This window comes from Eptesicus fuscus, chromosome 2 (genome assembly GCF_027574615.1).
Source record: "Eptesicus fuscus isolate TK198812 chromosome 2, DD_ASM_mEF_20220401, whole genome shotgun sequence".
Lineage (NCBI taxonomy): Eukaryota > Metazoa > Chordata > Mammalia > Chiroptera > Vespertilionidae > Eptesicus > Eptesicus fuscus.
In genome coordinates this window covers 116,665,256-116,692,935 of record NC_072474.1, presented here as the reverse complement: position 1 = coordinate 116,692,935, position 27,680 = coordinate 116,665,256, and the positions used below count along the sequence as shown (strand labels likewise).

Genomic DNA, 27,680 nt, shown 5'->3' with positions numbered 1-27,680 from the left:
AGCCGGTTTCCCAGGTGCAGGCGGAGCTGGTCCGCGGTTCTGTGGACTTTCTGGTGTTCCCGTCGGGGAAGGCCCCGGGGCCGCCTGCCTCCCCATTCCCATCAGCGCCTGATCCCCAAGCCCCAAGACAGTTCTTCCTTTTCTGTCCTTTCCCTGCGGTTCGGCTGCTCTGCCCACCTGTTCACCTCACCCTTAAACTGGCTCTGCGGACGGCCGCGTTTAGGTACCGAACAAAACACACCCACGCTCAGAGCAAATACGCGAACACGTCAACGCCTGTGTCAGCAGCCGCTCTGCGTGACGGCCACGGGTGCTCACCTGCTGTGCTGACGGACACGCAGGTTGTCCCGCCCCCCCCCCCCCCCCCCCCGCTGCTGTGAGGAAGGCTGCGTGTGAGCACTGTGTCCAGTTTGTAAAATCCTCACCCGAGGGTGTGCGTATTGATTTGAGAGTGGGGGGGAGAGAGAGAGAGAGAGAGAGAGAGAGAGAGAGAGAGACATCGATGGTTGTCTCCCATACACAGCCTGACTGGGATCAAACCTGCAACCTAGGTACGTGCCCTGAGGGGGAACCGAACCCTCAACCTTGCGCGTGTGGGACGATGCCCCGGCCAGGGCTGCGGCCAGGTGTCCGTGGACAGGAACCAGGAGGGACCTGTCTACCTTCCCGGGACCACCAGCCTTTCCGCCGTGGCCACACCATCGGCCCCTGGCAAAGTGCGGGGCGGGCTGCTCTGCCTCACAGGAGGCAGAAGCCAAGCGCTCTTTCCTCCCGAGCCCTTCCCACGCCCGGGAGCGCCTCGGAGGGCGAGCTGATGCGGCCATGAGCTCTTTCCTCCACCCCGCAAACCCTCCCGAGCCCTTCTCACGCCCCGGAGCGCCTCGGAGGGCGAGCTGATGCGGCCATGAGGCCGCTGCCTGGCCGGTGGGGCTGCTGCCCGTCGGCCACGTGAGCCTGGCCGTTGCCTCTGGGGCCTCGGGAGGAAGCGGCCTGACGGCAGATGACAGCCTCGGTCACGGTCAGGCTGCCCACTGCTCAGCCTCTGGGCCACTCAGTTCCAGCCAGAGGGGGACCCTTGATGCCCTCTTCCCCCCCGCCCCTGCCCCTGCCCATGCTCACCCCCATGTCGGGCAGGTGAGCGTCATGCTGGGGCTGCTAGCGGGACACATGGCACACACACGCACACACACGTGTGGCTATGTCAACTCGAGGGCAATAACGAGGGCGACAGTCACCATTCACTGACATCCCAGGTCTGCCCCGCCCGCCCTCTGAGCTCGTCCTGTGAGTGTTAACTGCCCGGCGTTCCCACCTGGACGTCCCGCCTGACTCCCCGCTCCCCCCACAGCCTGGGCGACGGCTGCTCTTCCCTGACAAGCCCCCCCACACACACACACACTGCACTCAGTCCCAGCAGCTGCTGCCACCTCTGCCCTTCCCCCGGGAGGAGCCGGCACCCCTCACCCTGGGGCGCAGGGACCCCTCTGCCTTCCCGCCTCCCAGCCAGCGTCTCCACTCGGCAGCCGTAGCGCCTGCGGGACACCGATGGACGGCCTCTCCATAAAGACGGGCGGTCCTACACGCTACCCGCTCCCTCCCAAGGTCCCGCTACCATAAAGCAGAGGAGTGACAAGGAGGAAGTCCACGGAGAGGAGGGCGGGAGGGGCTCCAGCAGGCAGGGGTCGGCTGTCCTGAGAGAGGGGCAGGGCAGGGCAGGGCTGAGCCCGCCTCTGAGCGCTCACACAGGCGCCCAGGCGCCAGCCCAGGCAGCAGGGCGGCTGGGAGGGATGTCCGGGGGAGCCCAGGCAGGAGCGAGCAGTGGGGCTGGGATTCAGCACAGACACAGCCAGGCAGGCACCTCCCGGACTGCCGCCCTCACCCCGGCCAGCCCAGCGCTCAGCGCAGTCCCGGCTGGCACGGCTCGCCCACAGGCGATGAGGATGAGGATGAAACGAAGGCGAGGACTCTCTCCCGCAGGTGGTCCTGGAAAAGGGGCCCCTCGGTTTGGGTGCTCCGGGTCCCCAGGGCACTGAGCCCAGCAGCTGGCTTATTCTGAAGGGAGGGCACGGGCCAGCCATCTCGCCTCACTCTGAATGGTGAGCGGAGACCCAGAGGCACCCCGAGGTCTGTGCCCTCCTTTTGGGGGTGTCCCCAACGCCCCTCAAACGGTGGAGCCTGGCAGCTCATCCCCCCTGCAGGGACGGGGCCCTGGTGCCGAGCTCCCTGCAGACCTGAGCTTGAACTTTATGGGACAGCTGGGGACGGCACTGCCGAGGGGAGCTGCCGGCCCGGAGCTCGGGGCGAGCGGCTGCACTCCCGTCCCGAGGCCTCCCACGCACCAGCTCCAGGCGCCGGGATGGCTCCTCCACCCTCGCACCTCCACCCCTGGCGATGCTCGGCCTGATCACCGCCTCTCCTCCCAGTGCAAGCTCGCTCTCCAGTCGGGCTCCATCGAATGAGGCGGGTGGTGCTCGGATCCCAGGCCGGCATCGTTCTCAGTGGGTCCTTCATGGTGCCTCCCGTCTTGCCTAACCCCTGCGGTGCCCGGTCCTGGGGACTGGACTCCCCGCCAGCTTCACCTGGGTGAGGCCCACGGGCACCAGCAGGTCCGGAGGGTGTCCCAGACTCCAGCTCCCCCAGCCCTTCCTGTGCCCCCGGTGGCAGGACGCGTCCCTCCCGTGCCCTCTGCTTTCGGTGGCACAGCCCGGTGATGGCTGCCGGGTCGGGGCTCTCTTTGGGGGTGGACATGTTCTAGAACTAGACCGTGGTGCCGCTGCCACACCGTGCGAGTGTACCAAAGCCCACTGACTTGGCGAGGGCTGAGCCACACGGACGTTCCGGGGAAGAGCTTCCCAAGCCCTCGGGGGAAGGCCTGAGTGGGCGTGGGCCTGGGTCAGCCCAGTGGCTGGAGAGGGCGGGAGGCAGTGAGAGGCAGAGTGGCCAGCACCTGCACTGGCCAGAGGGGCATGCCCTGCCTCATAGGGCTCACAGCCTCCATAAAAGACAGTGACAGTGACAGAGGAGAGTGTACGGAGGAAGTGCAGGCTTGAGAGCACAGAGGACAGCCTCCTGGAGCTTCCTCTCGAGCCATCCTGCAGATGAGGGGTGATGAGAAGGTGGGAGGGGGGTGCGGAGTTCCACAGAGGGAGCAGGAGGCGGGAGAAGGCCGAGGGAGGGGTGCCTGCAGCTGCTGAGGAGGGACCGGCCCACGTGGCCCTCTGCTTCCTGGAGCAGAACCTGACTGTCCAGGCAGTGATGTGCCTGCCGTGGTGAGAAATGACCTGAGCCTCTCTGTTCTGGAGCATTCCCCTACCAGCCTCTCTTGCAGCTATGTCAGCTGACAGCCGGCTCTGGGAAGTGAGTGCAGTGGGCGGGCGCTGGGGCAGGCTCTTACCCTCCTGCCCAGAGGGCGGATGTGGGAGGAGCCTGCACCTCCACGAGGAGCCAGGCAGCAGGCATTCCACACCCAAGAGCATCCCCACGATATCAACCCAGAAAGCACAGGCGATGGGTGTCACTGCTGAGCTGCCCAACAAAACCCGAGGCCATCTGCCTCTGCCATTCTCTAGAGTGAGTCATGGTGGGGCAGGGTCTGCCACAGGCAGACAGCGTGCTGGGCCCCTCGGTGGGGGTGGGACAGGGTCTGTCACAGGCAGACAGCGTGCTGGGCCCCTCGGTGGGGGTGGGACAGGGTCTGTCACAGGCAGACAGCGTGCTGGGCCCCTCGGTGGGGGTGGGACAGGGTCTGTCACAGGCAGACAGCGTGCTGGGCCCTCGGTGGGGGTGGGACAGGGTCTGCCACAGGCAGACAGCGTGCTGGGCCCCTCGGTGGGGGTGGGGCAGCAGTAACTCAGCCGGCTCTGTGCTCTGCCACTACCACTCATCTGGAGGGAACCCATGACTTGCGCGTCTAATTTTTCCAGCATTTCGATTACATTCTTTAGCAATCGCCTTCTCTTTTAGCAGCAAAGAGTTATCAGTTTTCACAATTAGGAAACTCTTGGCATCCTAGTTATCTACTCTTCTTTTCAAGATGAACCACTAGAGAAAAAGATAATTTCTTATGAAAATAGCCTCAGAATAGCTTCAGGCTTTAAAACGCGGGCATTCCTGCAGATCTGATACTACTGGGAGCTCACGTCTCTTACCACTGGGCAGTCAGGGTGGAAAACACATCGTCCCGCTCGGGTGCCTGGAACAGCGTCAGGAGTCCTGGGTCCCCAGATAAGTGTGCGAGAATGCGCAACTCGATCTGCGCGAAGTCTGGGGAAGAGCTCTGTGTCAGCCTGGACCCTGCCAACCTGTCCCTCCTTGTGCGGCCCCGCCCAGCCTCACCCCCCCTCGACATCAGTAACCCCCGTCCCCCTGGCCAGCCTGTGGTGCCTCCCGTGAGGCCGGCTGCACTCACCCACCCGCCCATTCTGAACGTGAGAACTTCAGGAAGGGCCCACCGTGTGCCGGGCTGGGCGCTTCGGATGCGCTGGTGACCAGCACAGACCCGTCTCTTTCCTCAGGAGCTTAACTCCGGGAGGGGATGGGTGTGCGCTGGGCGAGGTGAAAGGGCAGCGGTGGGTGAGGAGGGAGAGGCTGCTGTACGAGGCGGTCAGCGTGCACCTCACGGACAGGGACCTGAGACAGGCCCGGGGCCGAGGAGGGAGCACAGGCACTGGGGGACGCGGGATCCGGGTGGAGGGCAGCGGAGCCGCACGGCAGAAAGATCAGCACAGAGAGGAGGGGCAGACTGTGGGGGCCTGGAGGCCACTGGAGACCCAGATACGGTGCTGTGAGGGCCCTGGGAGGAGACCCATTCACGGTGCGGTGCGTAAGAAACCCTTGCTTCATGTAAACATTTGCCTGAGGGTTTATTTTAAAGAATGAGTTTTAACCCGGCCGGCTGGCGGGGCTCAGTGGTTGACCGTCGACCTATGAACCAGGAGGTCACAGTTCGATTCCCGGTCAGGGCACATGCCCAGTTGTGGGCTCGAACCCCAGTGCGGGGTGTGCAGGAGGCAGCGGATCAATGATTCTCATCATTGGTGTTTCTATTTCTCTCTCCCTCTCCCTTCCTCTCTGAAATAAAAAGATAAATACATAAAAAAAGAATGAGTTTTAGAAGTACCTTTGAATTATTCAATTTCTAAACATTTTAACTGTGTGACAGGCATAGGGTGAGCTACAGCGGCCGCAGCCCCTCCGCCCTGGTCTCCGTACCTGCCGCCAGGAAGGTGTGGCCGCTGGCGGAGACCAGCATGGTCCTCGGGGAGATGGTGAGGGCGGCCTCTTCCTTCCCTGGATCGGGGTGCAAGGCACTTGGTGAACTGCTCCGGGCTGATCTGCAGCTGGTCCCCACACATACGTTACCGTCTTTCTGGAGCCCAAGGAGCCTAGGTTCCGCACTTGGAATATTTTAATAATGTGATTAAAAATGTCATATCAGCCGAAACCGGTTTGGCTCAATGGATAGAGCGTCGGTCTGCGGACTGGAAGGTCCCAGGTTCGATTCCGGTTAAGGGCATGTACATTGGCTGTGGGCACATCCCTGGTGGGGGCGTGCAGGAGGCAGCTGGTCGATGATTCTCTCTCATCGATGTTTCTAGCTCTCTATCCCTCTCCCTTCCTCTCTGTAAAAAAATCAATAAAATATTTTTTTAAAAATGTCATATCATACTGAAAGCAAATCGACGTCCTGTTAACATTTCCTGTTCCGTCGGGACTTCCCAGCGAGGAACAGGGCCAACACTGATGCTTAGATGTGGCCCATGGAGAGCAATCTGAGCCCTGGCCGGTGTGGCTCAGTGGAGAGAGCCTCAGCCTGCGGACCAAAGGGTCCGGGGTTGGATTCTGGTCAAGGGCACGTACCTCGGTGGCAGGCTCCTCCCCCGCCCAGGCCCTGGTGGGGGCGCCTGCAGGAGGCAACCAATCGGTGTGTTTCTCTCACATCGATGCTTCTGTCTTTCCCTCTCCCTTCCACTCTCCCTAAATCCTCGGGTGAGGATCAACACACACACTCACACACACACACACACACACACGCACACACACACACACTCACACACACACACACACACACACACACACTCACACACACTCTCTCACACTGTCACACACTCACACACACACTCACACACAACACACACACTCACACACACTCACTCACACACACTCACACACACACACACTCACACACGCACACACACACTCACACACTCTCACACACACACGCACTCACACAGACACACTCTCTCACACACACTCACACAAACACACACACACACTCTCTCACACACACACACACTCACACACACACACTCTCACTCACACTCACACACTCTCACACACACACACTCTCACACACATTCTCACACACACACACTCACACACTCACACACTCACATACTCTCTCACACACACACTCACACACACACACACACACTCTCACACACACACACTCACACACACACACACTCTCACCACACACACTCACACACACACACTCTCACACACACACTCACACACACACTCACACACACACTCTCACACACACTCTCACTCACACACACACTCACTCACACACACACACACACACACACTCACACACACACTCTCACTCACACACACACTCACACACACACACAGTCACACACACACACACACACACACACTCTCACTCACACACACATTCTCACACACACACACACACTCACACACACTCTCTCACACACACACATACTCTCACACTCACACACACACTCACTCACACACACACTCTCACACACACTCTCTCACACACACACACTCTCACTCACACACACTCACTCACACACTCACTCACACACACACGCACACACACACTCACACACACTCTCACACACACACACACTCACTCACTCACACTCACACACACACTCTCACTCACACACACACTCTCACACACACACTCACACACACACTCACACACACACACTCTCACTCACACACACACTCTCACACACACTCACACACACACACTCACTCACACACACACTCACACACACACTCACACACACACACATACACACACACACACACACACACACACACACACACACACGGCTGCTTCCTTGTGTCCCACCTGCCGGCGGCAGTTCCCAGAGCCCAGGGCGGCAGCACCTGGGCGCGGGGTTCTGGGAAAGGGCCACAGGAGCGACGTGGTTCCGCGTGGACCTTTCTGTCTTAGAAATGCAGCCACCGTGACAGTGAGGCACCGAGGAGCTGCTCGCACGCCTTTACAAGCATCCCCTGGGGTGTCAGCCTTGCACACAAGCGAGCTCCTGCGAGTAGCTGCTTTCCTTTCCGGGGAGCGGCGGGGAGAGTGGGGGCGGCGCTGCTGTCCTGTGTAATCAGCATCTATGGAACTTATAAGCTGCCGGACGGGAGGTGCCACTGCAGCTGTGCTTTAGTCTTCAGTGTGTGGTAGGCCCCGGCTGCGCACAGAGGAGAACCTCGGGAAAGCGGCAGAGAAGCCATCCCGGCCGCTGGTGGGGGTTTAAAGATGTTCCCTGAGACTCGAGCTGGTGGGAAGAAAGCCTTACCTTTATAATTCCGAGGCTTCGTCATCTGAATTGGGTGCTTGGAGATCCCTTGGATATTCTGTTAATAATAAGAGAACAGCTTTAGCTGAAATGGTTCCCATTAAATTAATCTGTACATTTAAGGGTATTTGAAACGTGTCACATTTTACTAAACATTAACAAAATAGGCCCGGCCGGCGTGGCTCAGTGGTTGAGCATCAGCCTGTGACCCAGGCGGTCACATGCCCGGGTGCAGGCTTGCAGGAGGAAGCCATCGATGTGTCTCTCTCATCAATGTTTCTCTCTCTCCCCCCTCTCCCTTCCCCTCTGAAATCAATAAAAACGTATTTTAAAAATTTAACAAAATCACTAATGCCAGTGTATTATGCGTTACCATGTGACCTCAGCTGCCTGAGGCTGAAACGTCATTCTGGCGGGACCCCACTCTGCGCACAGCAAGTGTGAGAGCAAGGCTCCGTGGCTGTGGCCTGGGGCCCTGTCAAAATCAGTGCAGCAGTTCGTGCAGCAGCCGCCTAACTTACGAGCTCAGAGAACCTAAAAATTCCTACGTAATTAGCTAACCACAGACTGCTATGGAACGTGTCCATTTTATTTTCCTTTGTTAACAAATTTGAAGATGGAAATTCTGGTCTCTCCGCCCTGACCCGCCCCCTGGGGTGCTCTCGGCGCGCGGCCCGTACGCGGCCTTCGCACTTGCAGCCGTGGCTGGTGACAAATGTGTCTGTGTCCCGTCACAACGTGGGCGACAGCGACAGGTCACAGCCTGGCACTGACTGGCTGGCCTCCAGCCTGCTGCCACTGTCCGAACCGCGGGAATGTCTGTTCCATTCTCCTTCTGACCCAGCGGGGCCCCGGGCGCTGACACCGGCGCTGTCTGCTCATGGAGCGTCTCGGGCAGTAGCTGGTCCCGCCTCCCTGACTAGCGGGTCACCTGTGCCACAGTGCAGACCGCTGACCCCTCAGACGACACAAGGCCCCGCACCCCGGGCGGGGAAAGGCAGGCAAGGACACCGAGCCCGGGGGAGAAGGCGGGGCTCTCAAGTCTTCTGTGCGTTAGAATCACATGATATTAAAAAAACGCCAAATATTTACACGCTAAGCTCCTGATAGAACAGACGACAGAAGACAAGAGCCCCCTCCCTGGCTGGTGGCTCCGCGGCACAGTGTTGTCCTGATGCTCCAAGGCTGTAAGCGCCACCCCGGGCCGGGCACAGACGAGAATCAGCCAGTGACGCCGTAAATAAGCGGACGGCACACCTCTCCTTCTCGCCCCGCCCCCTCGTTAAAGTCAGTTTAAAAAAGTTTTTTGAAAAGAAAGAGCCGGTGAAGCTGAAGCGAGATCAACAGAACCGACCGAATTAAAGGGGAGAAGAAATCCTGGGGGGAAAGGGGCAGGCTCCGGGGCCTGTGGGCTAACAAGAGAAAGCCGCCACCAGTTCAGCCCCCGAGGGAGGAACACACATTTGTGCAGAAAAAAGTACTCAGAGAAATAATGGCTCAGAATATCCCAAATTTAGTGAAAGACACATTTTTCAGATTCAAGAAGCTGAAAACCCAAGCAGAATTCATTAAGGAAACTCGGGCCCGGCAGCCCCACGGTCACACTGCTGACACCAGAGATGAAAAGCACCTTGAAAGCAGCCAGAGCAACGGGCACAGCAGTGCGGGCCTCCGTGCGGGGCGGCGGCTCAGCAGACGTGGGCGAGCTCCCGCGGAACGACTGACATGAAGAGAACCTGCGCTCAGCAGACCTGCTCCGAAAGAAGGCTGATGGCCGGCCAGTGTGGCTCAGGGGGTTGGGCACCGCCCTGTGCACCAAAGGGTTCCGGGTGATTCCCGGTCAGGGCACAGGCCAGGTTGCGAGCTCGATCCCCAGTAGGGGGCGTGCCCGAGGCAGCTGCTCAGTGATTCTCTCCTCATTGATGTTTCTCTCTCCCTTCCTGTCTCTCTAAAAAAAATCAATAAAAAAAAAAACCTTTAAAAAAGAAAAAGGAGAAAAAAGGTAAAAATGATCAATTACAGGAATAAAAGAGGATATTACTATATGTCACACAGACATGAAGGATAATAAAGCGATACTATGAGCCATGATTACCCGTAAGTTCCACAGCTTAGATGAAGGGGCAATTCCTTGAAAGACACAAGCTGCTCAAATTCACTCAGGAAGAAAGAGAAAATCCGAACAACCTCCATCTGCTGCAAAAATGAGTTTGCAGTTTAGAACCTTCCCACCAAAAACAGACGAACAAACAAAACACCCAAGCCCCAGGCCCAGATAGTTTGAATGGTGAATTCTACCACAGACGTAAGGAGTAAATAATACTTATTCTACATCATCGCTACCAGAAAACAAACGAGGAGGAAATTCTTCCTAAGTCATTTTGTGAGGCCAGCAACACCCTGATAGCAAACGCAGACAAAACATTTCCAGAAACTACAGACCAGGGTCCCCCAGGAACACAGACACAAGCATCAGCACGCCGACCAGCGGCAGGAACAGCCCAGCACGCCGAGGGGATTCAGCCCACCGCCCAGAGGGGCTGGGTCAGCATTTGAAAAACCCACCAGTGTTGTTCCCCAGCTAAACGGAGGAAAGAACGGTCACGCGGTCACCTCGATGCAGGAAAGCACCCGGCAAGACCGAGTGTCCATTCAGGAGGAAAGCCGCTCGGCGAAGCGGGAGCAGAGGGCGGCCTAGCGGGATGACGAGCGGGCGGCAAACCCAGAGCCACACCATCCTCAGGGCGAAGGCTCAACGTTTCCCCTGGAGATCGGAACCGGGCCTGCGAGGCCTCCTCCTCCGCTCCGGGAAGCTGCGCGGAGAGACACATTCATCTCCAACAAAGGCGGTCTCCCCCAGACCTGCCGGACGCTGAGGCAGAGAGCTGAGGGGCGGGGGGGGGGGGGGGGGACCCACAAGCTGGGCCGGCCGTGGGACTTAGCCACCAGATCAAACGCACACACTCAGCCTCCCACAATGGATCTGACGTACACACAAACCGCGGGAGGCAATTCCTTTACCAAACGGAGACAGTTGTGAGAACTAACACTGCATATCACGCCCTCACATGTTTCCTCCCAATAACGCATGAGCTGCATTTCACACCCGCTGGGTCAGGTTTAACCTCCAATCTTCTTCCTTCCTCGAGAACACTCAGTGACCGCGTGTCACGTGGCAGACGCGGCTCACCCCTGGGACAGACCGCTGCAGCGGCTCCGGGAGCTACGGCAGAAGGACGGCGATCACGGAGCAGGCGGACGTGACCGGTCACGCGAGGATGAATGCACAGCTGCAGTGAAGCTGCCACAGATGAAGACGGTGAGGGAGGGCGAGTAAACCAGGGCACAGAGCGGGGCGCCGGGACACAGGCCACGCGTTCATCCGAACTCGTCTGTGACGGAGGCTTACAAACGGCTTACGTCACAGCAAGCGGCCATCCAAATGGGAGCCCCTCAGCGCGCTGCCGCCCATCCACATACAGGCCAGTTCAAGGGGGATTTCAAACCCCAAGTACAAAGCAAAACTCTAAACCATTACAAGGGAACTAGTGTCTTTAGGATTTCCGGGGAAGGAGGAGTTCCTTGAACAAGACACAAAGGAGCACAGGCCATAAAGAAAGACAACGCACGTGGCGATAGTAAAGCGGAAAGCCTCTGCGACCGAGAGACAGAGTACAACGTGGAAGGAAACCGAACACTGGCCAGAGGCGGGAGCAGGTACTGATAGAAGCAAACCAAAGGGCAGTGTCTGTAATATATAAACAGCACTCACGAGTTAACAAGACAGACCGCTACCGTGAAAACGGGCAAAGGTCACCGGAGAAACACAAATGACCAGATGAAAATGAACTTGCCCCTTAGGGATTAAACAGGCAAGTCCGACCACAGGAAGGTAGGCATTCACACTCATCCAACCAGCAACATGTAAGACGCCCTGGCACGCGTGGGACAGTGAGATCTGAGGGGCGCTGCAGGGGAGGGCGCGTGGCCCCCTGTGGAGAGCACCTGTGCTGTCAGGGGCTGAGCGCCACCTGCCCGCGGCCAGGCCATGCTGGGGACACGCCTGAGTGCTCCTCACCTGCCCATGGCCAGGCCACGCTGGGGACACACCCAGGTCCTCCTCACCCGCCCACGGCCAGGCCACGCTGGGGACACACCCAGGTCCTCCTCGCCCGCCCACGGCCAGGCCACGCTGGGGACACGCCCAGGTCCTCCTCACCCGCCAACGGCCAGGCCACGCTGGGGACACGCCCACGGCCAGGCCACACTGGGGACACACCCAGGTCCTCCTCACCCGCCCACGGCCAGGCCATGGACGTCAAGTTTGAAAGCAGCACACAATCCCACCTGTCACTTAAGGAAATATGTCAAGATGGATGATCAACACTGAGTTTGGGATGAGAGGGAAGCAGTGTGAGAAGAACACACTTGGGAACAGATGAGCAGGGGCTTTGAAGGTACCAAGCAATAAGTTTTAAAAAAATATATTTTTATTGATTTCAGGGAGGAAGGGAGAGGGAGAGAAAAACATCAGTGATGAGATAGAATCATGGATCAGCTGCCTCCTGCACAACCCCCACTGGGGATCGAGCCCGCACCCCGGGCACATGCCCTGATGGGGCATCGAACCGTGACCTCCTGGTTCATAGGTCAATGCTCAACCACTGAGCCCCGCGCCGGGCGTCTAAGCTTTGGAGCAGGCGATGGACACACACTGGGCAGCGTGTGGGCTCCATACCATTGTCCCAGGAAGAGGACGTGGAGCTGAGCTTTGGGAGGGAGGACGGGCTCAGACAGGCTTGTGACAGACAGGTCTGCGGAGGTGAAATCAACCAGCAGCTCCAGACAGAGGCTGGGCTGGAGGGAGATGGCTCGAGGCTCCAGGCGTGACAGAGCGACGGCTCGAAGGTGAGGGAAACACGAGGGTCAGCCATCACAAAGCACAGCACAGCATGACCCACGACGTGACGGCATCTTAACTGGGCTCCAGCGCAGTCAGGTGCCCCAGAGCTGGTACGAACGCTAACCAAATACCCCACGCAGCTAGAAAAGTGAAGAAAACGTCGGGGAACGCTCACAAAGCAAGGTTCCCCGCTACAGAGCGCTCGGGTTTTTACATTCCCAATCAACACATTTCAGACCGTAACGTTAAAAATGGAAGGAAACACACAAGCTAACCTAGAAGGGAGAGGAGGCCTCACTAAAGAATTCGTACACCCACGAGGGGAAGGGCCCGCCACTGGAATTTCTCCACGTTGAGCAGCGCCGAGCAGGGTCACGAGGGTCGCAGTGAAACGAGGACACGGACAAAAGCAGCCTGTCCCCACGGAAACACGAGCGGACACCCAACGCCGCCCGATACGGGGTATTGGGTGATGGGGGAGGAATGTGGCTCCTGGCGAGGCGCGGAGGGCAAAGGTCCCCATGGGGCGCCCCCAGGAGAAGGCTCTGGCGACGTCTGAGAGCCTGGAGGACGGCCCAGCAGGACCGAGGGCCGAGCCCTGGCACCTGCGTCAGGGGAGAGGCCCGTGAGACAAACTAACCCCCTGACCCTCCCTTCCTGGGGGAGAGCGCCGGCTGCCCACACGCCGCCGCGGGACGATGGTCCCGCCAGAGGACCTGACGCACGGACACCACCAAGAGGGGGTCACACGTCCGGGTTCCCAGCCAATAAGTACTCGGTACCGCCCGGCCGGCGCGGCTCAGTGGTTAAGCGTCAACCCAGGAACCAAGAGGCCACGGGTTCGATTCCCGGGCAGGGCACATGCCCAGGTTTTTAAAAAAATATATTTTATTGATTTTTTACAGAGAGGAAGGGAGAGGGGTAGAGAGTTAGAAACATCGTTGAGAGAGAAACATTAATCAGCTGCCTCCTGCACGCCCCCGACCAGGACCCATGCCCCTGACCAGGGCCGGAAGCCTGCAAGCGAGGTACGTGCCCTTGACGGGAATCGAACCCAGGACCCTTCAGTCTGCAGGCCGATGCTCTATCCACTGAGCCACACCGGCCAGGGCTGGACACAGATGTTGAAATGACAGACAAGGACAGTAAAACAAAACAGTTACCATAACTGCATTCGATATATTGAACAATTAAGTAGAGCTATGAGCCGAAACCGGTTTGGCTCAGTGGATAGAGCGTCGGCCTGTGGACTGAAAGGTCCCGGGTTCGATTCCAGTCAAGGGCATGTACCTTGGTTGCAGGCACATCCCCAGTAGGGGGTGTGCAGGAGGCAGCTGATCGATGTTTCTCTCTCATTGATGTTTCTGACTCTCTATCCCTCTCTCTTCCTCTCTGTAAAAAGTCAATAAAATATATTTTAAAAAAAATAAAATAGGTAGAGCTATGAATGACGTAAAAAAGATCCAAATGAATGTCTAGAAATGAAAACTGTAATGTTTAATATGAAAAATATACTCCGTGAATTAACATCAGGTCTGAGGTGACAAAAGATGAGCGAGCCACAGGACATAGTAATCGAAACGATCCAAATTAAAACGGAAAAATACCCAAGGAAGAGAAGTGAGTTTCAGTGAGCTACGGGACAAGCTCAAATGACCGAGCACATGCAATCAGAGTGGCGTTCCCAAGGAGAGGGGAGGAGAGGAAGAACAGAACAATAAAAACACACCCGAACACAGGAGGAAGAAAAATATTACACCAAGGGACATCATAATCAGCATCTTCAAAACTAGCGATTATAAGAAAAACCGAACAGCCAGAAGAAAGACACATTATGTAGAGAGAAACATAGATAATGACGACAGTAGTTCTTATAAGAAACAGTGTGAGGAGAGAGTAACCTCTTTAAAGTACTGACAGAAAAAACTTCCAACTGAGAACTTCACACCTCACAAAAATAACTCCTAAAACCAAAGGTGCGATAGACATTTTTGGACCTACAGAAGCTGAAAGAATTCACCAGCAGCAGCCCCACACTATAAGAAATACAAAAGTGGCCCTGGCAGGTCTGGCTCAGTGGATAGAGCATTGGCCTGGGGACTGAAGGGTCCGGGTTCTATTCCGGCCAAGGGCACATGCCCAGGTTGTGGGCTCGGTCCCCAGGAGGGGGCGTGCAGGAGGCAGCTGATCGATGATTCTCTCTCATCATTGATGTTTCTCTCTCCCTCTCCCTTCCTCTCTGAAATCAATCAATATATATATATAATGGTCATTTCACAGAAATAACGGGTAAATTCCTCAGGAGGATCTAACAATCCTTACCATTGCTGCCCCAATAAAAGAGCTTCAAATACATGAAGGAAAAACGACAAGGAGATGGAAGAGCGACGACGGCAAGGAGAAGGAAACCTCGTGCTGCGGTTGAAGAGTTGAGCACCTGAGCAGACAGGAAGCCGGCAAGGATATGAGAGACGAGGACACACTATCAACCACGCTGACCTGAATGGAACTTGTAGGCCAGTGATGGGCAACCTTCTGAGCTTGGAGTGTCAAACCTCACCAAAAAACTGAGCATAACTCGAGTAGTGTGTCACTTTGAGGAAAAAACATTATTTCACAAATGTTTCATCCTCGGCATGCGGCTGCCTCAGTGGCCACGTGTCATCAGAAATGGCTACGCGTGTCAGTGCTGACACGTGTGTCATAGGTTCGCCATCACTGTAATGTAGGCCATTCCACCCCACGATGGAATGCACCTGCTTTTCAGGTGCAGTCATCAAGACAGACCATTTTATGGGCCATAAAGCAAGTGTAATTTAAAAGGATCGAGTCCTACAAAGTATATTCTGTGACCTCCATGAAATTAAATTAGAAATCAGTAACAGAAAGATACTTAGAAACTGAATAACAAACTTATAAATAATCCATAAGTAAAAAAATACATAGAAAGCGTTACTAGATAGTTTTTCTAAATGTTTCATTTATTGATTGATTTTAGAGAGAGAGGAGGGGAGGGAGGAAGAGAGAAGACTGACTTGTCCACTTATTTATGGATTCATTGGCTGCTTCTTGTATGTGCCCTGACCAGGGATGGAGCCTGCAACCTTGGAATCGGGACGACGCTCTACCAATTGAGCTCCCTGACCAGGGCACTCGTTTTTTGAACTGAATGAAAATGAAAATACAACATACAGCATTTATTGAATACCGGAAAGAAGTACGTGGGGACACTGAGTGGCTATCTTACCTTATAATAGACAAATATGCAAATTGACCGCACCTTCGCTATGCCCAAGCCACGCCCACCAACCAAGCCACGCTCACCAGGAAACCATTGCAGGGAAGCTGGGGTGCGGTGGAGCCCAAGGCCGGGAAAGCCTCGCTTTCCCGGCCTTGGATGCCAGCGGGGTGCCTGCTCCGATCACAGGAGCGAGCCGACCTGGGGGGTCAGCTCGCTCCTGCGATCGGGTAGCAGGGACGCTGGGTGCAGCCGAGCCCAAGGCCACCACCCAGGGCCAAGCCGGGACCCTGAAAGAAGGTAGAAGGCGGTGGCCACAGCCAAGGCCTGGGTCCCCAGTGCTGGCAGAAAACTGGTGCAGGCAGCCAGGTGAATGAAGGTCTATTGCACGAATCTTCATGCAAATGGGCTACTAGTAAAAAAAAAAAGGCTTCAAATCAATAAATTCAGTTTCTACCTTAAGAAACTATAAAAGGGAGAGCAGATTAAACCCAAAGTAAGCAGAAGAAAGGAAATGACAAACATCAAAGCATAAATCAATAAAAACAAAAACAAAAAGTAGAGAGAAAATCAACGAAACCAAAACCTGATCATGGGGGAAAGTGAGAAGACACAAATACCCATGTCAGCAATGAGAGGAGACCTCAATTCACATATGAGAAGAATAAAGGAATGCTATGAACCACTTTATACCCATAAATCAACAATTTAGATGAAATGGACAAATTCCTCGAAAGACACAAACTATCAAATTCTCTCAAGAAGAAATAGATAACCTGAGTAGCCCTATATCTATTGAAAAAATTTGATTTGTGATTAAATATCTTCCCATAAAGAAACTTCTGGGCTCAGGTGGCTTCACTAATGAATTCCATTAATAAGGAGGGGAAAAATAATTCTATACAAATTCTTCCAGAAACCTGAAGAGGAGGGAATACTTTGAATTCATTATTTGAGGTTAGCATTATCCTGGTACCAAGACCAGACAACATTACAATAGAAGAAAACTACTCAATGATATCCATCATTAAAACAGATACAGAGAGCCCTAGCCGGTTTGGCTCAGTGGATAGAGCATCAGCCTGTGGACTGAAGGGTCCGGGGTTCAATTCCAGTCAAGGGCACATGCCCAGATTGCAGGCTCGATCCTCACGGGGGGCCTACAGGAGGCAACCAATCAATGATTCTCTCTCATCATTGATGTTTCTTTCTCCCTCTCCCTTCTTCTCTGAAATCAATAAAAGTATATTTAAAAAAACACACACACAAAAAAAACAACAGATGCAAAGATCCTAAACAAAATTTTACCAAATCTAATCCAATTATATACACCGAGTGGCCAGGTTATTATGGGTTCAGAGATCATAATAATCTGGCCACTCAGTGTATATAAAGGATATATAGATACATATAAAGGATATATAAAGGATATTATACACACACACACACACACACACACACACACACACACATAATACATACATCAAGACCAAATAAGCTTTATTCCAGGACTGCAGGGTTGGCTTAACATTTGAAAATCTATTGGTGTAATCCATTATATTAACAAATTTAAGAAGAAAAAAACCACATGATCATCTTAATAGATGCAATTTTTTTTTTTTTTTTTTTTACAAAATCCAGTTTCTAGATAAAAACTCAGCAAGTTGTTATTTGACGAGAACGTTCTGAAGCTGGTTAGGGTACTTACGTAAAACCTACAGCTACAGCATTCTTACCAGTGAAACCGAGTGTTTTCCTCTAACAGCAACAGGACAAGATGTCTGCTCTCACCACTTCTATTCAACATGTACAGTGTTCTGGTTAGTATAATCAAGCAAGAAATAGAAAGAAAAGGAATCCATATTGGAAAGGAAGAACTAAGACTTTCTTTATATATGACATGCTAATCTGTATCGAAAACCAGATGGAATCTGCAATAATCTAAAGTTATTAGAACTAAGGTTGCAGGATGCAAAATCAAAATATAAAAATCAACTGTAGCCCAGCCAGTGTGTCACAGTGGTTGAGCATCCACCCATGAACCAAAAGGTCCCTAGTTCAATTCTCCGGCAGGGCACATACCTGGGTTGCAGGCTCGATCTCCAGTGTGGGATGTGCTGGAGGTAGCCGATCCATGATTCTCTCTCATCATTGATGTTTCTATCTCTCTCTCCCTCTCCCAAATCAATAAAAATATAAAAACAATAAAAACATTTGAAAAGTTAATTGCATATCTATATACTAGCAATGAACTCTCGGGAACTGAAACAATTTATAACAGTATCGAAAAGTCAGCTTTCCCAGTAGAATTCCTGGATAACTCCTCGACGAGATGTGGCATCAACCAAGAGCAAGGGTGCGGCGGGCTTAGCAGGCCGAGCGGTTGACTGAGGGGCAGCGGACGCAGCACCTTCCGGATGAGGTCGTGTTGGTTAGGATTAGCGTTAGCGTTAGTACCAGTGTTAGTGCTGGCACCAGCCAGCGGGATGAAGGCCACAGAAGAGCTCTCTAAAGTGGGATGTCCAAAATAAGACCCTTCAAGAATGGGTTCAAGGCTCAACACCCAGCCGGTGACTCGAGAGTCCTCAGAGGGCGTCCTGCACCCACAGCCACCGCTCCGGCAGCGCCCAGGGTCAGCTGCCCCGTCCCAGGTGCTGGCCTGGCAGGACGCAGTCCAGACCGTGCACCGAGGGGACCCGTGGGACAGACACGTGCACTACAACGGGAAGGGCTCACGCTTCCACTTTGTAACCCTCCACATCACCTGAATTTCTTTACCAGGAACATGTATTCATGTGTGTATATTCTATAGTGCATATTTATTTTTATTCATTTCAGAGAGGAAGGGAGAGGGAGAGAGAGATGGAAACATCAACAATGAGAGAGAATCATTGATCGGCTGCCTCCTGCACACCCCACACTGGGGATCCAGCCCGCAGGCCAGGCATGTGCCCTGACCAGGAATTGAACCGTGACCTCCCGGTTCATAGGTCAATGCTCAACCACTGAGCCACCCCAGTCATGTTAAAGTGTATATTGAAATAATTAACATATTTGATATATTCTTAAATAATTCAATTATTTAAATTTAAATATAGATCCAGGTAAATATTGGTATATAATATCAAGATTTCTTAAATAAAATTAAAAGCACAGTTTTATTTTTTATTATTTATTTATTATTATTATTTTTAGAGAGAGTGGAAGAGAGGCGGAAAGACAGAGAGGAACCTCGATGTGAGAGAAACACATGGATTGGTTGCCTCCTGCATGAGCCCTGACCAGAGCCTGGGCCGGGGAGGAGCCTGCCACCGAGGTACGTGCCCTTGACCGGAATCGAACCCAGGACCCTTTGGTCCGCAGGCCGACGCTCTCTCCCCTGAGCCAAACCGGCCAGGGCAAAGCATAGTTTTATTTTTGTAGAAAAGTTGTATTTTATAAATACATGAGCTTAGCAAAGATTCTGGAAGGACAGACACCAAAAGGCAGCCACAGCTAACTCTGCGGGGGACGCGAGGGGCTTTCGCTATTTTTTTCTACATTTCTCTTCTGTACCTAAGGAACTTCTGTAATGAGAAATCAGTAACGAGCTGTCTTTAATTCAAAGACATAAAACCATTTAAACAGCGAACTGCTTTCAGTGTTACTAAGCCTGCACCCCAATCCAGGGGCATCTGTAGCTCTCCCCCAGAGGCAGCCTTGCACCCCAAGGTGGGTGGGGCCTCAGCGCATCAGCTACTTCAGCCCGTTCCTGGAACCAGGAGCCACCTGGCCAGCACAAACCTGAGAACGAGGGGGTGGGACGGGGTGTCCGAGAGAATGACTGGGCGGGAGAGCCCCTCACTAGCTCAACACTTCACGGCAGAACGACCTCGTGTCTCGTCCCCCACTGTGTTCCCAACACGCAGTAGGTGCTCAATAAACATTAGCTGAGTGAAGAAACAGAAGAACATCCGCTCTAAGCGTATAGGGGCCCGGGGGGGGGGGGGCGATAAACACATCACTCTGTCATCCGGGGGCCCCTCTTAGGAACAGAAACTGGTGTTTGGCAAGGAGCGAACCTACCGGCTGCTTGGCGGAGAGCCTTCCGGTCACCGTCCCCGTCTGGTTCCACGTGGAGGAGATGGCGCCCTTTACCAGAGGAATCGGGGTGAGCCCTGGCAATGCCACGTGAAGTGGAGTGCCCTTCGGTCCCTCCCCGGCAGACAGCACTCCCTGCTCCCCAGAGGCCCTCGCCCGCCCCGAGGTCAGACGCTGCCGACTGTGGTCACTGTGGTCGGGTGGGCAAGATGTCCCCTCGCCCGCGGGGAACCTGCAGTGGGCCCTAGGGGGGCTGTGCATCCCGCAGGAGCTGTGTGTCCTCAGGAGGGGCAGGCCGTCTGAGTGCGGGCCTCCGGGAAGGGGCCGCGAAGCGAGCTGCAGCCGCAGGGGGTGAGCGCGGGGTTGGCAGCCCGGCCTCCTGGGCCCGCTCCTGGGTGCAGCGCCTTCTAAAGAGGCCTGAGTCCCCGCCCAAACGCGGCTCACACTCCAGTGTATCAGCCTATTTCACCGTCAGCCCGACCTCAAGGACTTCCAGTCCATCTGAACTCACAGGCACCCACACTCCTCACGCTCCAGCCCCGGTACCTCTCTCACGCAGGCGAGCAGCCCGTCCACGAAGGTTGACTTGATCTTGTGAACCTGTTACAGAGACAGGAAGCGCCACCTTCTTGGTGGAAGTAGTTAAGCAGGAGCGAGTGCCGCGTGCCACCCAGTGCTGGGCACCCACCGCCGATGCCACCGAGACGACCCAGGACCCTGGAGTGACCCGCCGAGAAGGGGGCCCCCTTCTATGGTATTTGTTATTCTGGAGCCTGCTCTCACAGGAAGTGACGAGGACCAGGTGCGCTCCCGCCCGCCCCCCGTGCCCCATGGTGCCCTCTCAGTCCTCCTTCCCAGCCCCCAGTGCTGAGAGGGGCTGGCTGTAGGCGGGGACACCGCGGCAGGGTGCCGGCGAGCAGGGCGAACACAGGTCAACCTGAACCACCCCATCCCCTTCTGGGCCTCGTCGGGGCCGCCTCCTCGACTACGGATTTCCCTCAACAGAGCCGGTGCCACAAGCTTCCCCTTCGTCACCAACTGATTAAAACACGAACTTACCTGCCTGTGTTCCAAAATGATCTTGGGTAATGGATGGAGGGCTTGCAGAGCATTTAACTAAAAAATGAGAGTAAATATTATTAACATAGTCATCCATTGAAGCTGAACATTTCACTTATTTTCAGCCAGAGAAAGTCCTAATAAGAAAATGGTCTCCGTTGAGCATATTTTCCAAAATGAAGATTCATAAGCAACTCAGCGTAGCAGGCGCCCCACCACAGTCCCTCACAAGATCGCTGCGGTCCTCGGGGCGCTAAAGGCAGACGGTGAGCGGGATGAGACTTCGATGAGTGACTCTACAGCCGGGGCGTGTGGGACACCACATGGCTGGTGTGGCTCAGCTGCTTGGAGTGTCGTCCCGGCACCAAAAGGCGGCGGTGATTCCGGGTCTGGGCACAAACCGGGTTCTATCCTGGTCCAGCTGCGTACGGGAGGCAACTGACGGATGCTGCTCTCTCACATCCATGTCTCTCTCATTCTCTCTCTCTCTCCCTTCCTCTCTCTAAAAATTATTTTAAAAATACCACATGGCAGCCCTGGCTGGTTTGACTCAGTGGATAGAGCATCGGCCTGCGGACGGAAGGGTCCCGGGTTCGATTCCGGTCAAAGGCATTTGCCTGGGTTGCGGGCTCCACCCCCAGTGGAGGGCGTGCAGGAGGCAGCGGATCAGTGATGCTCCCTCATGGCAGAGAGAAGGGGGAAATGTCTACAAACGTGTAACTTGATCGTTCAGGAGCAGCCGACACCTGAATCGCAGAGAGCTGGGCATGAAGTCAGGGAGGTAACGTCGGAACATGATTAAGGATTTTCAAATTAATTTTAAAAAGTCGAAATATAACGTTCAGCAGAGTACAAGCTCCTAAGAACACGATCTGTTAAAGTATCACAAAGGGAACACGCCTGGGCTGGCCCAGAGGGAGCACTCAGGCCCTGCCCCCACCAGCCTGGCCTCTACCCCCCAGGCCACTGTTCCACAGCGCAGGCTCTCTGTGTGGCTTCTGTGGTCAGCGTGATGGCTGATGGCTCACCCATGTCGCCGTGGAAGACTATGCCATGGACGTGTAATGCGGATTGTTTGAAGGCAGGTCAATGCTTCTCCCTCCACCATGGACGGGTGTGTGGTTTTCCGCACCAGGCCGCGGTGGAGAGCGCCGCGGCGGACACACGGTCCAGTTTTGGGAGCGGCGCCCGCAGCTGTTGCGTGTACACACTAGGAGGCGTGAGGAAGCCGGGCGCCAGGCCGCCTGCAGCAGGGACCGTCCAGCCGGTCATCAGCACCGGGAGCCTGTGCCGCGTCTCCGGTAACGGTGCTGCCCTGCCCGCATCCCCGCCGTCCTGGTGAAGTGAGCGATGTCTCCCTGGGCTGCAGCGTGTATGCCCGAGTGACCGAGGCGGCCGAACAGCAGTGTGTACTGACTGAGTGTGTATCTTCTGCCGTTGACCCTGTGCGTGACCTTGGCCCCGGGAAACCGCTGTGTCTGCTTCTCCTGGATGCGTGGGCACTCGTCCGCCGGGACGGGCTTCCTTCCATGTGAGCGGGAACGCCGTCTCCGTGAGGCTTGCCTTCTCGCTGGGCGGTGGCGCCTTTTCATGAACAGAGGTTCATTTCACGGTTGTCCAATGTCGCACCTCTTTCTTCACGGTTCTGCATTTTGTGTCCGGTCTCAGAATGTCTGCCTACATCAAGGTCTTGAAGATACTCTCTGTGGCATCTTCTACAGTCTTTGCTGCTGTGCCTCCTGTATGTGGCCATACAATTCCCTTGGCATTTATTTCTGTGTAGGATGTGAAGTAGGGCCCAGAGGCAGCGGCCCCTGGTCCTTTATGCCGCCAACCTACTGCTCACGGCTTCGCAGCGCCGCCTCTGAGAGGTCAGGGGTTTCACACACGCCCAGGGAGGCCCGCTCGTGGCTTCTCCACCCACCCAAAGGTCTGTTCGTTTATCCTTGAATCGACACCACATTGTACGGATTAATTCCTGGTAATTTCTATCGCTTTGTGGTTAGTCTTGCTGTCCAACAGACTCAATCTTCCAATAGTGCTTTATCTTCCAAGATTATCTCGGTTCCTAGTTTTCACATTTCTCTTTAAATTTGGGAATCAGCTTGCCGATTTCTACAAAAAACGTCTGCCAAGGTTTCAATGGGGATCATTTTGAACCTGTGAACTGGTCTGGGGACTGGTGCGCTGACTATTGTAGTGTGGGCCCCGGAAGTGTGTCTCGCAGGACGACTGAGGGGGGACATGAACCACTGGGCCTGGGAGCCGGCACTGCCGGGGAGGGTCCCGACTCAGTATAACCCAGCTGCCCTTTTCTTAGAAAAGCTACTCCTAGGGGAGATGAAAGTGCATGAAAACACTCAGCCAAAAACACTGCTTCAGATCCACTCGCTCTCCTCACCCTGATACCTGACTCGCAAGAGAGCTTTCTGAGCGCCGTCTGCCTGCGTATCGAGAAGAGGCCCTGAGAACTTGGAAAAGAATGAAGTGTTTGATGTCCTAACCTGGATAAAGCCGGACCGGAGCCAGTCAATGATCCGGGCAGAGGCCGCAGCGCCCGCTGCTCCGCGGGCTCCATCAAACACTCCCGCCGGCTCCTGGCCCCTCTCCCTGCGGCCCCCCGTTGGCACCCCCTCACCCGCTCCTCACCGTATCTATGCTCACAGCTGCGCTGTACTCGGACCTTCCAGGCCGCCCACTTACCTGACGTCTAAGGGAGGGTGGAGGACGTGGAGAGGAGGCTTAATTTTGAATTGAGAACCATGTGCACGGGTTGCCTAGTGGAAGTTCATCTTTTGTTGTTGTTTGTTTTTGTTAGTTCTCACCCAAGGGTATTTTTCCATTGATTTTTTTTAGAGAGAGTGGAAGGGAGGAAGGAGCGGGTAGAGAGACAGGGAAACATCCATGAGAGAGAGACACATCGATTGGTTGCCTCCCGCCTGTTCCTGGACCGAGCGGGGATCAGGCCTGCAACCCAGGAACGTGCCCTTGACCAGGAATCGAACTCGCGACCCTTTGGTTCAAGGGCCAACGCTCTCTCTAACTACTGAGCCAAGCCAGCCAGGGCAAAACACTCATCTCTTGTAACGCACAGACTAGCATGACTTGTCCAGGTAAACAGATAAGGCTAGTATGACGTAGGGCCCTCATGTTTTGGGGGAAATTAAGGTCACCGTCTTAATTCCGTCCCCAAAGCACCTCTACACCCGAGCAGCTCCTTCCCCTCCTTCCGCTGCGGGCCGTCTCGGAGCAGCAGAGGCAGCAGCAGGGAAGGGCGAGCCTGCCAGCTGGTGCCAGGACCCCGCGCAGGTGCGGCCTCCCCAGGCGCCACACCCGCTGGAGCTGGGCTCGCTGCCCTTCCTCTCAGCCACCAGGCGGCTGAAGTCCACACCAGGGTCTCCGGCTGGGCCCGCCCCCTGCTGCCGAGGGAGAACAAACCACAGCCACCAGCTCGGCCACCCGGCGCCAGCTGCAGGCTGCCTGGTTCTGGGATGGAGTGAGCCAGCCAGCGGAGGGCTGGGCGCTGGGCCGCCCGCGTCCTAGTGGAATAAGCAAGCAGCTACGGTAACTGTAGGAAATGGCGAGTGTGTGTCGGAAAAGGAAGGATAGGGCGGTGAAGACCTGGGGGGAGAAGGGAGGGGCTGGGCGGAGGGGAGCAAACGGGGGGCGGGGGGGAGGCGGAAATGGGAGCATCTGTAATACTGTCAAAAATTTGAAATAGAAAGAAAGGCAGAAAGGAAATGAAGGTGAGGAAATGGGCTGCCGCGGCCTCGCTGTGCTGTGACCAGAGGGGTTCTGAGCAGTGCTGAGGCGGACAGCGTGCAGCCAGGCGTGGGCAACTGCGGGCAGAGTCTCCGGAGGAGCCAGGGCTGTGCAGACACCTGGGCAGCAGGCGTGCTCGGGAGGCGGGAGGCGGGGCGCCCGGAGTGCGGAAGGAGCGAGGCCAGAGAAGGGGCAGCGCCAGACCCACAGGCGGGGCCACGCTCGAGAGCTAGGGTTTCATTCTAAGTGTCACAGAAAGCTACTGGCAGTTCACGTCACAGGAGTGACATGGTTTCTCTCTCACTTTTTAAAAAAAATGTATTTTTATTGATTTCCGAGAGGAAGGGAGAAGGAGAGAGAGAGAAACATCAATGATGAGAATCATTGATCAGCTGCTTCCTGCACGCCCCCTCCTCCCCCCACTGGGGATCGAGCCCGCAACCCAGGCATGTGCCCTTGACCAGGAATCGAACTAGGGACCTCCTGGTTCGTAGGTCGAGGCTCAACCACTGAGCCACACTGGCCAGGCTTTCTTTTCTTTTTTTAATCTTCATTGAAGAATTTGTTTATTGATTTTAGAGAGAGGAAGGGAGAGAAACGTCGAGGTGAGGAACTTCAATCTCCCGCACATGCTCCGACTGGGCACTGAACCCACAGCCTTTGGTGTATGGGACGATGTTCCAACCAATTAGCCACCCAGCCGGGGCGTGACCTGGTCTAACACCTTAGAAGACTGCGCTGCCGGGGGTGATGAGGAAGCGCAGGCGTGAGACAGCGGCGGGAGTGGCTGCGCAGGAAGCTGGGAGGAGCTGAGAGGAGAGGGGAAGGGGCTGCCCGCGAAGGCGGCGGGAGGGAGGCAAACTCAAGAGAGACTTCGCACGGAGGGAGTGTAAGACGTGCTGCGGGTGAGGCTGGGAGAAAATCTAAGATGATTCTAGTTTTGGATGAAGAAGCTCATAATAATAGCCAATACTTATTGGTTTCTGAGAGCTTATGTCAGGCATGGTCCTAAATACTCTCTCTCTCTCTCTCTCTCTCTCTCTCTCTCTCTCTCACTCACACACACACACACACACACACACACACACAGTTGCAGAATCCTCACAAGATTCTAGCAGGGACGTTACTCTTATAGTCCTTCTGCTACAGACCAGGAAACGGAGGCACAAAGCAGTCAAGCAACGTGGCCCAGGCTGTGCAGGTGGCGTGGCTGGTGCCACTGCCCTTGCTTCCCAAGGACACGGAGAAGGGCAGGCCATCCGCTGGGGCGGGAAGACATGCGCAAGAGCACGAATCCAGGTCCTTGCAGGGGACCCGGGCTCCACAGCAGGCCCTGGCTCACTCGACAGTGGCCACCCGAGCCCCCGAGGGCCAGGTGTGGGCACAGTCAGCAAGCGAGGGGTCCACCAGGTGAGATGCGCAGAAAGTGAAATGATGGAGAGGCGATATGCACGGAGGACTCTAGAAGCACAGCCTCCCCTGCTGCTAAGCCAAAGCCTGGACACGGCACAGCAAGCACTGCTGGCCTCTGCAGGAGGTCCCAGCAGGGGGTCCCAGCAGAGGGTCCCAGCAGAGGGTCCCAGCAGAGGGTCCCAGCAGAGGGACTTGTGGGCACTATCACTGCCCTCAGCTCTGCGCTGCCACCTCCTGGATTGTAAACATCTGTCTATGCTCCGCCACTTTCCTAGAGCAGAGCCTCACCACTCCCTGCCTTTGATTTTGATTGATTGATTGATTTTAGAGAGAGACAGAAACATCGATTTGTTGTTCCATTTACTTATATATTCCTTGGTTGATTCTTGTATGTGCCCTGACCAGGGATTGAATCCGCAATCCTGGTGTATCGGGACAACATCCCAACCAAGCTACTCCTTGTCTTTTAAAAATGGAACTGTCTTGCCCAGCTGGTGTGGCTCAGTGGTTGAGCGTCGATCTATGAACCAGGAGGTCACCTGGTCAGGGCACATGCCCAGGTTGCGGGCTCAATCTCCAGTGTGGGGCCTGCAGGAGGCAGCCGATCAATGATTCTCTCTCATCATTGATGTTTCTATCTCTCTCCCTCTCCCTTCTTCTCTGAAATAAATAAAAATATATTAATAAAAAAACAAATAAAAATGGAACTGTCTTATGACCCAGCAACTCCACTTCTGGAAATATACCTGAAGAAACCATAAACACTAATTTGAAAGACTATATGCACCCCTATGTTTATTGCAGCTTTATTTACAACTAGTGTCCGGGTGCATGGATTCGTGCACATTGAAAGGAAATTAATGAGAAGAAATATTTTAATATCGCTATTTGCCCTTTCTCTATAATGGAAGTGTCAACCAAATTCACGATCGACAATGATAGATCGAAACACACACATGCAATTGGCGCCAACGAGAGCTTTATATGTATCACGCATGCACGAGTCAACTTAGCCTTTTATAGATATAGATAAACTTGCTTAGTTAGACCTGCTTTCTGATGTAGCTAAACTTTTCCCAGCCCAGTGAAGCACTCCAACTTCTCTTTCAGGTAATTGTCAGCAACACAGCAGTAAATATCAACATGAAGCAGATTATTATTGTAGATCACGCAGGGAGAACAAAGGGTAAAATATTTAACTGCAGCAGTGTTTGACTATATTCTGTGCAGTGAGAAAACCTGAAGTCATTTTCAAGGTCCACCATTTCTTACTTCTTTTCAGTCGGGTCAAGTTTCTAAACTTTCTAAATCTCTGTTTTCCGGCTAATGAAAAGAAAATAGGATTCCGCCGAGTCTCCTATCTACCTACTCCCGGACTTCTGTGAGGATCAAATGAGATGAGGCACGGGAAAATGCTTCACAGACATCTGGTTACAGTGTAAAGTGTTTCCACCTGGCTATAAAGCAAGTCGGGTTCCTGGGCTGAAGAAACTGCAAGGAGGCTAGTCGCTAGTGACGTCATTACCTGGCGCCCAGTGACCATTTCCGGGCTGGGCTGGGCTGTGGGCTGCATTTTGCGCCATGGGGTCTCAGCAGCGTTGGCTGTGATTTGGTGGGTGTCGCTCCAGGGTGGTGGCGGGGCCTGTGTCCCTCT

At 54.7% G+C, this 27,680-nt stretch overlaps 1 protein-coding gene across 1 annotated transcript in view; it reads right to left on the bottom strand.

Moving 5' to 3' along the window:
* Nucleotides 1–27,680, bottom strand: part of POLN (DNA polymerase nu) — a 96,832-nt gene that overhangs the window by 13,800 nt on the left and 55,352 nt on the right. The window contains exons 13-18 of the mRNA XM_008150970.3: nucleotides 20,852–20,908; nucleotides 20,339–20,392; nucleotides 19,778–19,843; nucleotides 7,572–7,629; nucleotides 5,212–5,289; nucleotides 4,149–4,263 (exon numbers count right to left, since the gene is read on the bottom strand). Coding sequence (XP_008149192.3) covers nucleotides 4,149–4,263; nucleotides 5,212–5,289; nucleotides 7,572–7,629; nucleotides 19,778–19,843; nucleotides 20,339–20,392; nucleotides 20,852–20,908 — 428 coding nt within the window. The remainder of the gene's footprint in view (nucleotides 1–4,148; nucleotides 4,264–5,211; nucleotides 5,290–7,571; nucleotides 7,630–19,777; nucleotides 19,844–20,338; nucleotides 20,393–20,851; nucleotides 20,909–27,680) is intronic.